At 38.7% G+C, this 13170-nt stretch overlaps 1 protein-coding gene across 2 annotated transcripts in view; it reads left to right on the forward strand.

The window, feature by feature from the left end:
- The window catches only part of GCFC2 (GC-rich sequence DNA-binding factor 2), a 102194-nt gene that overhangs the window by 83984 nt on the left and 5040 nt on the right, over window positions 1-13170 (forward strand). For both annotated transcript variants that reach the window (XM_053283887.1, XM_053283889.1), the window contains 10 exons: window positions 3056-3171; window positions 3795-3981; window positions 4434-4554; window positions 5479-5554; window positions 6224-6336; window positions 6911-7110; window positions 8787-8940; window positions 10802-10923; window positions 11865-11941; window positions 12378-12444. In XM_053283887.1, coding sequence (XP_053139862.1) covers window positions 3056-3171; window positions 3795-3981; window positions 4434-4554; window positions 5479-5554; window positions 6224-6336; window positions 6911-7110; window positions 8787-8940; window positions 10802-10923; window positions 11865-11941; window positions 12378-12444 — 1233 coding nt within the window. The remainder of the gene's footprint in view (window positions 1-3055; window positions 3172-3794; window positions 3982-4433; window positions 4555-5478; window positions 5555-6223; window positions 6337-6910; window positions 7111-8786; window positions 8941-10801; window positions 10924-11864; window positions 11942-12377; window positions 12445-13170) is intronic.

Genomic DNA, 13170 nt, shown 5'->3' on the forward strand with positions numbered 1-13170 from the left:
GCAGGCAGGCAGAGAGTGTCCAGCACCAGAGCTCTCTGCAGACCTTTTGCCCAGCCTTAATAATGGAGGTATGATGCGATTTACTTTTTGTGGTTATCCCCTCACCCTGAATATTTAGTGATTGGCTTCCCATAGGGCTTTGGTATTGAGCAGAGATGTAGGGCAGGGTGGGAGGAATATGTGTATTTAAATTTAAGTGGGTTGGACAAATTTTTGGGTTTTTGGGGTGTTTTTTAAATACCCCACCCAAAATGTCCTATAAGAGGTTTGTTTCATGGCAGAAAACTACAAAAACTTCTGGAACAAACAATATTTATTTATTTATTTTATGAATGCTCTATACTCAGGTTGATTTGCAACCCAGAAGGTCTGAGAACTGTGAAGCATGTGTTGTGCTTTTTATTTTATTTCTTTAGAAATGCATTGATTGATTTGATTTGATTTCTATACCGCCCTTCTAAAAATGGCTCAGGGTGGTTTACACAGAGAAATAACAAATAAATAAGATAGATCCCTGTACCCAAAGGGCTTACAATCTAAAAAGAAACATAAGATAGACACCAGCAACAGTCACTGGAGGTACTATGCTGAGAGTGGATAGGGCCAGTTACTCCCCCCTGCTAAATAAAGAGAATCATCACGTTAAAAGGTGCCTCTTTGCCAAGTTAGCAAATAAAGCTGGTTGGACATGTCCAAAAACCTTACTCACACTATTTACACTGTATGTCATCAATCAGTATGATTCTGTAATGATATGAAATGTTAAGGAGGCCCCACACATGCTGATTCTCCTCCGGCCCCACACCCCACTAGGGACGGCCCTGCTTCTAGCCTAACCTAGCCAGTAAATCAATTTATTACAGCCATAGGCCATACAGAGAACATACAAAGATTAAAAACACAATATGCCAACAGTAATACATAACAATCAGGACAAAACAATAGCTCCTATGAATTAGACCTTAAACAAGCACAGAAAGAAGGTGCCTCAGGAGGTCAATGGGAGACCTGTATTGTTAGAGAAGGCTCCTCCTACTGCTTTCTTGTGAGAGGAATCAATTAAATAACTTGCCTACTTTAGATTCCCATCATCTTAGACAGACCAAAATCTCCATTTTTTTTTTTACCCTCTGCAAATTTAAGTGGAGTTTCGGATAAGCTGGTGAAATCTCCCGTGCAGAAGTGACATCTTCTGCCAGATTCTCTTAAGTGGGGATTTTACAATCTAAATGTTGATTCTGTCTCATTTGATGGAGTGTCCAGTCTTACAGCAATGAATCCCCCACTGGCTACATTTAGGCTAGGAAGCGGCTCTAGATTTCTGCCTATAGAGACTTCATCTGATTTCTATTCCTGCGCTGAAATGGAGGAACATAATGTAAATTATAGGCAATCTGATTGGAAAATTCTTAGTTGAAACATAGCTGAGTGGGCTGGGAAAAGGTCTGATATGGAGTTTATCACCTTCTTGCAATAATGGGACATTTTAATGTTTCAAGAGACTTGGTCCAAAGAAGACTTGAATATTAGTGGTTATATTGTTCATGCATTGAAAGCCCATTCAGATAGCAACAGGGGAAGGTCTAAGGCGGGTTTGGCTTGTTGTGTATCACTAGCCCTTAATGTAAAATCTATTTGTTTGCTTGATCTTCCTTCGTATGCTATGACTGTTCTGCTTAAAGCTTTAAGTGGGGATATATTGCTGTTCAATGTATATATCCCTCCAGGTTTAACCTCCAGTTTATTCACTAATATCTGGCAACAGTTAGATTTATATATAATGGAAGCAATACTAAATTATCCGCATGCTGCGGAAATCACCTTATGGGTGATTTCAATTGTAGATGCAGTACAGATGACAGTGCCTTAATGGCTTCTCATTTATGGAACTGGGGGGGATTGCATTGAGGGATCTCCTGTACCAAATTGACTATCAAAAATCAAGTTATCAATAAGTCTGGAGTTCAACTAATCCACTAAGGTAGAATATTTGTTATTATTAAATGGTACCATATCGCTGGATATTCCAGGCGAATATACATTCCTTTCTTTGCAGGGGAGTAGTGCAGTCGACTATGTTATCGTTTCCCGCTCCCCCAGGTTACATCTTTTGAGGTGGGTGAGCAAACTTTTAGTGACCATCTCCTGATGCCCACCTGTTTAGATCTACCTCGGGTGACGGGGGACACCCCTTTCCCTTGTTTGTGTGAGCAAAGATCAGCTAAGTTGGGTTGTAAAATCAAGTGGTCAAAGGAAGTTGAAAATGAGCTGAATACCTTATATGATTCCCCCGAGGGAAGTGATTTGTATAATTTAATTGTATTAGATCAACCGGATCCACAAGCAATTATTGCATATGAGGACCTAGAAGGTATGTTTTCTCAAAAGATTTCGCTCTTTAGCTATCTACACGCTCTTTGTGTGTATAATGGAAAACGATCTAATAACTGGTTTGACTTGTGTTGCAGGAGGCTGCGTGATCAGTTGAAAGGCATATATAGAGATTATCGATTGCGTTCAGATCACAGCCTTCCACCACCATATTTTTTGATAAAGAAGGCCTATAGATTTGCCAAGACTCCAGTGTTAAAAAAACACCTGGGACAAGCTAATATTGGCTACGAACCAAAAAGACAGCCTAACCAATCACAAGCGTGCACACACATCCAGAGGGAAGGGGGAAGTTATACAACCTGTCTGACATGAAGGCTGGGTTTATCATGGTGAAGCTGTGGCAGATGCAAGAAGGGGATGTCAAAAGTCTGGAATGAATCCTAGGAACTGATGACCCTGTTTTCTTTTCCATGGCTGACATCCAGACTAAGTTACTCATGAATTCCACTGACTAACTTGTCTCATTAATATCTGTGGGACTTGGTTGTGAGTAAATTAGCCTGGATATCAGCCCATGAATTTTGTTAATATGTAGTATACTGTCGTTGCCAATCTTTTTATTTGCAACTGAAGTGTCTCCAGTATAATTCATCAATGTACTGTTTTGATTGACTTTTGCAGATGGAAACTAAGGGGTGTGTGTGTTTGTGTTTTATCATAGGGAATTTACGCAGCTGTTCCTCTGTCTACCACCAAACAAACACAAACTAAAATTGATGCCTTTGCATCATTACCACCTATAAATACAGAAATCGTAAAGAAAAGGCTCAACAGAAGGTAAACATATTCAGAATAAACATTGAAATAGTCTATATGAAATATTGGATAAATGTTTTAAACTGTTGCGTATACTGTGAAGCTTTTTCAAAATCCATGCAAATCCCTGATCTCTGTGTTAAGTACTAGATCATTATAGTATTGTCATTTTACCATAATGATGATCATTCACTTTGTAAGTTTTTGTGTTTGGGCTGTTGCATACATAATTAACAAAATAGGCTGTAATAATAGTCATAGACTCTGTGAACATCACATTCTTGAAATTTCTGAACTGAGAAAATTTAGCCCACATAAAGTTTATTGTATCGTGTCAAGTCAGAAGAGTCTTATCTGTTATTCAGCAAGCAGTTCTGACAACTGTATATTAATACTTAACAATATGCTCCCTTTTAAAAAAAAATACATATTTTAGATTGAATGTAACTTAGCTTGCTGTTGGATTCCATAGAATTGCTGACCTATATAAGTGAAGGTATTTTAGATTAAGAGTAGAACAAAGAGAATATTTACAAATCTGACCATATAGAAAGGAAACCTTTGCAGAGCATTTCCTCCTAATTTTAATCATTTCTATGAAAAAGATAAATGTCTGCTTTTCCCTATATGCATTTTTGTTTCAGAATAGCTCTGTTACAAGACATACACCGCAGCCACCAGAGAGAATATGAAAAATACACTAAAGATATTGAAGACTCAAAAACCGCAGCCCAAGAATTGGAGAAATCTTCAAATGCTGCTTCAAATTACAAATTTTACAGAGCTATGAAAACATATATTGGAAATCTCATAGACTGTCTGAATGAAAAGGTACTTCTTTGATGATGCAGTATTCATAATAACTAGCTGACCCGTGCAGCCGCCGCCGCCTCGCCTCCGCGGCCCGGCCCGGCCAGTCCCGCCGCCTTGCTTCCGCGGCCGGGCCCGGCCCAGCTGCCTCGCTGGGCCCCGCCGCCTTGCCCCGCCGCTCGCTGGGCCCCGCCACCACGGCCGGGGCCGCCGCCACCTTGCTGGGCCCACCGCCTCGCTGGGCCCGCCGCCTTGCCTCCGCAGCCAGCGAATTCTCCTGGGTGTGCTGCCAGCCAATCAGGCGCCCCCTGCAGCCCAGCCAATCAGCTGGGCTGCCGGGACGCATTTCTCCTGGGCACACCCAGGAGAATTATATATATAGATACTTTTCATTTGGGAGTTGATACTACTATGTTATCAGTGTGTGGAATAGAACGTTGCCAATGTAACAATTATGGGTTGATATTTTACAGGTATTTCATATTAATGAGTTGGAATTGGAAATGTACATACTTCTCAAACAACAAGCCCAAATTCTTTTGAAACGTAGACAAGAAGATTTGAGAAATGAATCTTCTTATATTCAATTATTAAGTGAGTAATACCTTCTTTTAACAGTTCACGAACATGCTGCAGAGAATATTAATGTAGCCCAAAAATGTAGGCATTAAAGGTTTTAAGCAGGTTGTAAATTACTGTATTTACCTGAATCCAAGATTAGTTTTTTCCTTCCAAGTTCTTTGATGTTAGAAATCTAAAATTCAGAGTCCTCTTTATTTGGGACAAATGCAGATATTTAACCTTTTTTTTTTAAGGGGGTCATCTTAAATTCAGAATCATCTTTTATTTGGGTAAAGATGGTATGTGGTGCAATGTATTTTGCATTCTGTCTTAAACTTAAATCTAAATTTGAAGTTTGCCATTGTCAGTGTCCAGTAATCTATGCCTCTGTTATTTTTTGTAATAATCTATACCTTAATGGAAGTGATGACATTACTTTTTATTATCAAAATGGCTGCCACTATGATGGGTGGAGTAAGTGAGAAGGGAGAGGCCTATATCTTGCAAGGATCCCTAGGGAGTGCACTGAATTTTCTTGGGGAGAACACATAAGAATGCTTCACACTTGTCTGCAGGATCCTTATAAGTGTGCACTAGTTCACAGGGCTGGAAGACAGTTTTTATCCTTAATGCTACACTGTCCGTAGTGGAGCACTTCATTCACCCCCCTGTGTGGCAAGTATTCACTTGTAAGGGAGGAAATAAAGATATATACTTGAGGACATCACTGAAGTGAGATGCTGCCTACCTCCGAGGACCAAGCCACTTCTCAGACATGTCCTAGATTGCAGCCCATTTACCTTGTCCTATAGTACTTGATGGGAGCAATTGAGAATCAAGCCTACTTCTATTTGCAGGCAAAAGGATGCAGTTACGTTTAGCCCTATCTTCTAACAGTAGCATGTGAAATAGAGAAGCAGAGTTCAAAAATGTTCTTGTTTTTGTGTTGCATGATAGCCAAGAATAGTAAATCAAGTAATGGGTGCATGGAAGATGATATCCAGAAACTCTTGGAAGACTGCAAGGCTCGGAGGTAATTAAAACAAATGCATAACCTTGATAATAAAAGTATTGACTATTTTTCATGGTTTGCATGTATGTCATGGAACTGGGCTTGTACATTTGAGAGAGGATATGATTCAGTATCATTTATATGATTATTATAGTTGTTGACCCGGCAAAGTCATTTTGTGAAGATTACTTATAGGGAAGTTAAAGAAATTAATAATATATAGGCAATCATTTCTAGGCCTGAGCAGAATCAAATAATGGAAGGAAATAAGAGGTGATTTTATCAATATCTATGGCACACTTCTCTAGCCTTGAGTCTTTCCAAACAGCCTCCACTGGGGGCGAATAATTCTGCCATGTCTCTGCATTGGGTGTGATTGAGTTACCCCTGAGACAGACAGACAAAGATGACTGTATGTTGCATCTCTGCACGAGGCACTGATTGGGCTTGCATTTGGGAGGCACATCTAGAACAGTGACTCATGCAGACCCGTGGAGGGTAATCCATGGGCTCATAGACTTGTACACTCTGCTAGTAAACCTGTTGGGTGTAAGAGAGAAATGTGTTTCCAGTTGTATTTAGCTCTCTTGCATTTTTCTAGTTGCTGTAACTGAAAACATTTCATGATGTTCTTTCTCTTAAAAATAGATGTATTGAAGGGTCACTAATGTTGTTTAATTACAAATATAGGAGACACAGAAGAGAGAAAAGAGAGTGTTCTTACAAAGTTGACCACCATGAGGGGATGTCTAGTGATGATGAGAGACCACCTGAAGCAGCAGTTGACTTCCAAAAGAAGAAAAGTGAGCATTTGACTTTGATTCAGTATAGTATTCATCCCAAGGTTGTAAGTGGTGAAACAACTTCAAATCTAAGTTAATGTTTTTAATGGTGCAGGTGGGGATGTAAAAAATGGCTCAGTTCAGTATTTAGACATAATGGGGACACACACTATGGTTTATTGTAAACTACAAACAAAAGCTTCCAGTTGTATGAAGGAGGAAGGAACACATGAGCCCAAAGTGTGGGCTTGCTTCTCTCAGGAAACCATGGTTTTGTCTGATATCTGAACAATACCCCTGCCAAATGGGCAAAAAGGCACCTTTTTAACATGATGATTCTCCTTATTTAGCGGGGGGAGAGTAACTGGCCCTATCCACTCCCAGCACAGTATCTCCCATGACTGTTGCTGGTGTCTATCTTGTGTTTCTTTTTAGATTCTGAGCCCTTTAGGAACAGGGATCCATTTTATTTTTTATTTATATCTCTGTGTAAACCGCTTTGGAAACTTTTGTTGAAAAGCAGTATATAAATATTTGTTGTTGTTGTAGTCTAAGATGAGTTGCAGTATAGTATTAAAGGTTTGTCTCTCCACAGATGATATCTTACAGAACTGCAAGAATTTATTTGAAGATGTGCACATGGATTATTGCACCATTAGAAATATCCTGTTAAAATTCCAGCATTGGAAAGATGATTTTCCTGACTCTTACTATAATGCATATATTAGCCTTTGCCTGCCCAAACTCCTAAACCCACTGATCAGAGTTCAGCTAATAGACTGGAACCTTCTTGAGGTGGGTTTTCCATTAAATGTTGTTTGTTACATATATAAACAAGCCATTCTGGAATTATTTCTCTTTGTGTGTCATAAGGGGCCAGTTCAGATGAACTGCATCCACTGCACGCGATGGTGTTGGGGCCATGGTGAGAACGCATCTTCCCTGACATCACTAAAGGACATGCTGGTGCCATCTTGATGCATCCTTTAATCGCCTGCGAGATGTGTTGACTGGATTCACCTCTCTGTGTGGGCTACAGAACCCTGCTTAAAAAGGGCTTTGTAGCATGTGTAGAGGAGCAGTTCTGATCAACATCCCTCATTCAAGGATATGTTGAGATCACAATCGGCACATCCTTTAGTGACATCGGAGCGTGTGCAGTCTTGCTATTGCCCCCAGCATTATTGTGTATAGCAGCAGTTGTTCATTTGGACCTGCTCAGGGTCAGTCTTGAGCTTATACAACCTAATCATTTAGTTCTGCAGAGTTAGTCCACAAGTCACACCACTAAAAATTATGAATTATTCCCATCTTCAATTTGGCAATGTCTGCATCTCAAGAGATGGGAAATAGGTGCTTGAAGTGTACTCACATGTGAATGTGAAATAATTTGTTTTATGTTGATTTCAATGAAGACTCAACAGGTCATCTGGTGCCCATCACTTTTCTGACCAAATTGGATGAAAATAATCAGACCTTGTCCTACTCCTGTAAGGTGTTGTACTTGCCAAATTTCAGATAGATAGGTTATAAGTAACCCATTTATGGGTAATTTAAAAGGCACACAATAGTATTGATTTCCATTTATATCAATATGACATGCAGCAGCTTTTCTGCTGCCTGTAAGTTCTGTGGTTTCCATCCTGTTGCCATTAAATTATTAGTTTTACCACTACTTGTTTAAAGAATCATATCTGGAACATTTCAGACATATAGGACAAAGTTTGCTCATTTTATAGGCAATCAAAAAAGGCATGTAACTAGAACAACTTTTACAGTGGCTGCAGTGGAGGAGACCCAACAGCTTTTCTTCTGCTTCTACCTTTTGTGGTAGGTTAGGTACCTTGTGTGGCTGATAGCCAGACTTACATTGTCATATAGAATAACTGTCCATATATTTCATCCCACAACTAGTGTTTTCCATGCTATAGGCATGAAATGTCTAGACATTCAATGACCCTTTTAAAAGAATCACACTTTCCAGATTTGCAGAGGACAAAGGTTTCTGATTTTACATGCTGTTTAAAAAGACACACAGCTAGTACAAACTTTACATTGACTTCAAAGCAGTAGTGGGCAACACTAGGCAGATTTTGTGTGGAGGAGCAGCAGCAAGAGTTTTGTATCAAGGCAGAGGAACCGGCGTTCCTGACAGCAGGTGGAGAGTGTCTCTTTATTCCAGTATATGTAAAAAGAATGAAGACCGCCCTTAGAATTATTGTGGTAGTTCTGTTGACATTATGGATCCTGTTTTCATTAAATATCTTGACTGAAATTCTAACATCCATCTGATGGTGTTTTCCCCCCTAGCATTCATAATGCTTTAGGTGATTTTTATAGTGACTCTGTGGTATTTATCCCTTTTTCTGAAAGGGAATGGAAGGTGGCTTCTTGAAATTTCCTTTTGAGCTGCTTCATAAGTACCTTTTGAGGATCCTTAGCATGAAATGTATGTTATGATTTTCTTTCAGGAGGATTGCGTGAATTTGAAAGACATGCCATGGTTCAGAGATGTTAAAGATTTTCTTGCTGGCAAAAATGTTTCTCAGTTTGAAAGAACTGATGATCCAGATGAAAATATTTTGGCTAAAATCATTGATAACATAATTTTTCCTAAAATTACAGGTATGAATGGGTGACTCTAATAATATTTATATTTGATGTTTTAAACTAGCTCTTTCTAACAAAGATAAACAAGGGTTGTTGATGTTAGATTTTGCATATCTGGCTCTTCAGGATAAACAGTGCAATTTTAAAATATTTTATTTTAAATAGTTAAAATATAGTTATTTTATTCAAACTTTAGTTTTCTTAGAGATTGTAAAGGGGTAAATGATGATGTGCCAGAAGACAAACTACAAAACAAATTGATGCTCATAATTAAAATTGAAACATGTAGTAAACTGCAGTTATCAATTTGAAAGATGGTATTATGCTTTAAATGAGAAGTTTTCAAGTACAGCACAATATGCAATGTAACTTTTATCAAGTTTCCTTGAGAGACATCACTACACTGGATGATGCTTTTTATTCAAAGCCATTTCCTTTTTTTTTCTTTTCAAAATTGGATCTAGCAACTCTTTTCCAAAAGAGATATAAAGTTAGATTTAATTGAGTTTAATTTCAGCAACAAATAGTATCATTGAGCTAGCATATACTTTTCTCTCCATTTTCAATAAGCATTCCACCTCAGTCTTTTGTCCAGTAGTCTTGTTGCCCTTGGCCTTAGGGCATTTAATTTTTTATTTTTATTTTTTTTTGGTGGTTGTTATTTTGTGTGTGACCTTTTTGGGGGTGGGGGTGAGTGGTAGTAGTTTATATGGCTTAATTTTCAAATCTGATAAAGGATTCTCTAAGCAAATGTTGCCTAGAACTGCAACCAATTCTGCACCGTTTATTCCAAGTGAACTCATTGGGACTTAGTCCCAAATAACGGCTGTGTGCATAGGATTGCGGACCAAGGACATATCCCAGAAACATTTCTGTCGTGAGGAGGGAGAAATAAGGCTTGCTCTTCTTAAATCATGCATGTCCATATTTGTGAGAAGAAAGGAAACTAGTGGGCTCTGTGTGGGGCCAAATGCCTTGTGGTATTTTCAAGTGGTATGAAAATGTGTGTGCAGGTACTATCTGCAAATAGGCGCTCAAGATTCAAAACCTCCCCTCTGCCCACTAAGTTGATCATCTTAGCCTAGTCCTGCATGGGCTGAGGAGGAGAGGGCTAAGATTGAAGAGGGGGAGAAATGGAGGCAATGGTGGCAGAAGAAAGGATGGAGCTGCTGAGGGCAAGAAGAGGCATGGGGCTTTTAAAGAGAGACTGTGTGTGGACAGCCTTTCCACACTGGCACCCACCATGAACCACTCTAAGGGCAGGATTCCTTTACTTGCAGTCAGCCAAGGGGTGAATTTAGCACTAAATTTAGCACTCAACAGCCAGCTGCCAAGTGTTGGTGTGAATGATGGAGATTTTGGTTGAGACAAGTAAATAACTTTACAGATGGAGAAAACCATGAGCTGGTGATTAACTTCAATTTCGGGTTGGACCTGCCTATTATTAGCCCTGCTTATGGTTACCCCGGCTCCCTCCCCTCTCCTCTCCCTCACCAAGCAACAGCAGCCACCATCACTGTTGGCAGGATTATGGGTTGTGGTGCATATTGAGGAGGGAGATAGGACCTCCACAGAGGTTTTCCCTGCTCTGTCTTCTCGTTTTTCTTTCACTTCCACTCTTTATTTTTGGTATTGTTTTATTTGGTCTAGGAAGGCAGGAATACCCCTCTCTTTGGAGGAGGTTTTCTGGGAACTGTTGACCCTGCTTTCTGATCCAAGGGGAGATGCTATCTTAAAGATTAAAGATAGATAACTTTATTATGGTCATTGACCAGAAACAACAGGCAGATGGCAGCAAAACCACAGTTAAAGAATTCACAGTTAAGATATTTGTTCACTTCAAAAAACAACAACATAGCAAATGTGTATTTTTCAGGTTTTGTGGATTATGTGTGGGATCCTTTGTCAACCTCCCAAACCAAAAGTCTAGTGCAGATCTGCAAAAATGTGTTTGAAGAATACTCCTTCCTCAAAACAGATTCCAGTAAAGCCAAACAGGTAATCAAAACAGAAAAATTACTGTCTACATGCATTGTTAAAACTTTTGTCTGTTAGTCCTTTTTGCCCAGTATAACTGGAGTACCAAGCAATTTCTGGATTCTGATTACTAATTTTCTTATGGATTGTTTAAAGAGCAATTCAGGAGTGCAAATGTGGTTTCTTTCTGACATTTGTATGAACTAGGTACATCTTTGGACTCGCCGCTAGCTGTATTAATTCTAGAAAGCTAGCAGTCCCAGTTAAAAGTCTTGTCTGTGGCAAGATCAGAGGCTGTCTTCAGTCTTAGGCTTTTAATATGAAACATATTTAAAATCTAGTGAGGACTATCAATCAGTCTTTGATTCAACACTGGAGAAAAAGAACTGATGATGTTGTATGATGATGCTGAGGTATATAGTTGTCAAATGAAACAGTGCTCTGAAATGGAATAATATGAAATTTTCAAAAGGGTCCTACAGTTCATACTTACGAATAAGAGCATACTTATTTTTGCCTTCAGTATATTGATGGCCTACATTCATTGTCAAATAAAAAAGATGCAGATGTGGACGTGGTAAATATTTGTTTTAAAACCTTTCATGAAACAGTTTTCTTTGGTGAATGGAAGGTGGAAATATTTGTACATTAACAACTACTAACCTGTTCAGCAAAAACAATGCAGGGTCTCGTGACATCTTTAAAGATTAACAAATTTATTTTTGCATCAGCTGTTATGGACCAGTGCCCACTAGAATACAAAAGCTTGTGTTAAAATAAATGTATTTGCTTTTAAGGAGTCACAAGACTAATTGTGATTTTACAGTAATCACTGCCAGAAATATACTTGGAGTTCTAGAGAAGAGCTTTGAAGAGGTATATAATACCAGAGGAATGTGGCAATTTTGTTCTTTATAAAAGAGAAAACAGTTGTATAAGTCTAAAACTCTGTATTTTAACAGGATCTGCTCAACCATATTATCTCAAGAATGAAGAAGTCGATAGAAGATGATGTGTTTATTCCTCTGTATCCCAAGAGGCAAGTTATGTTACATAAAATACTACCCAATATGATTTTTTTTAAAAAAATATATATATTATTTTTTACATTTTTTATCCTGCTCTCCCTCCAAGGAGCTCATACTTGAGTTTCTCATCACAACTGCCCTGAGGTTAGGCTGAGAGAGAAGTGACTGGCCCAGAGTCACCCAGCTACTATCATGGCTGAATGGGGATTTGAACTCGGGTCTCCCTGGTCCTAGTCCAGCACTCTAACCACTATACCACGCTAGCTCCATTTATTCCTAACACCATAGCAAGCTTTTCTGAACATAAACTTGCTTGCACGAATTTAAATTTGGGATAGTTCTGTTGATTGAAGATATTGATATCGGCATTCATGATAGATCAGATGAAGTTTTCTGTAAACGTTTTAACGTAGCTTAAAATGTGGATATTTCTCTCTTTCTAACTAGTGCGGTGGAAGACAAAACATCACCACATGCAACATTCCAAGATAGACAGTTTTGGTCAACTGTAAAGGTATGCAAAATATGCTCAAGTTTCTAGCACAGAAAAGGTGTCTGCTAAAATATCTCTTACATGTTCTGAATATTCTAAAATATGCAAATGGAATGTATGATACAGAATCTGAGAGTGCATCACTAGTAGTAAATAGCAAGCTCAAATAAGCAGATGATGACTAAACACAATCTGCAGAGTGTTTACAGTGATTGCCACACCCACAAAGCATACAGTTCCTATTTTGTAGATGCAAGTTGCATCTACAAAATAGTCGTTCCTGTTTTGGGACTAGCTGTATTTTGGGGTGGGTGGGTCAGCTGGTCTAAAGTTTTAGTTGTGTGTCTCTCTCTTTGTAAACTGCTTTGATATCTAATAACTGGCAGTATATAAATGTAGGTCACCAGACTTAAGATGCCTTCTACGTGTCTTTGGGCAACTTCTTTAACCTCTCTGAACTTGATAAGCTCTGAAAAGGTCCTTTCAAAACTTTGTGTGTGGCTGGAAATTGGCACCCTTCCATATTTATAGCAGCATAACTGAAGTTTTAACTATTAACATGATACTATATCCTCTCTAAACTAATAAATAACCTAATTGCTGATAATTAGTAGTGATAATCAAGAGCTCTAGCATTTTAACTCCATTTTTTGTTTATTAAAACTAAACATGATCCTTCCAAAATAATTATATGAAATGATGCTTTAATGGATGATATATTTGGAATTTGCTTCCTGGTTTCTCACC

This window comes from Hemicordylus capensis, chromosome 1 (assembly GCF_027244095.1).
Source record: "Hemicordylus capensis ecotype Gifberg chromosome 1, rHemCap1.1.pri, whole genome shotgun sequence".
Classification (NCBI taxonomy): domain Eukaryota; kingdom Metazoa; phylum Chordata; class Lepidosauria; order Squamata; family Cordylidae; genus Hemicordylus; species Hemicordylus capensis.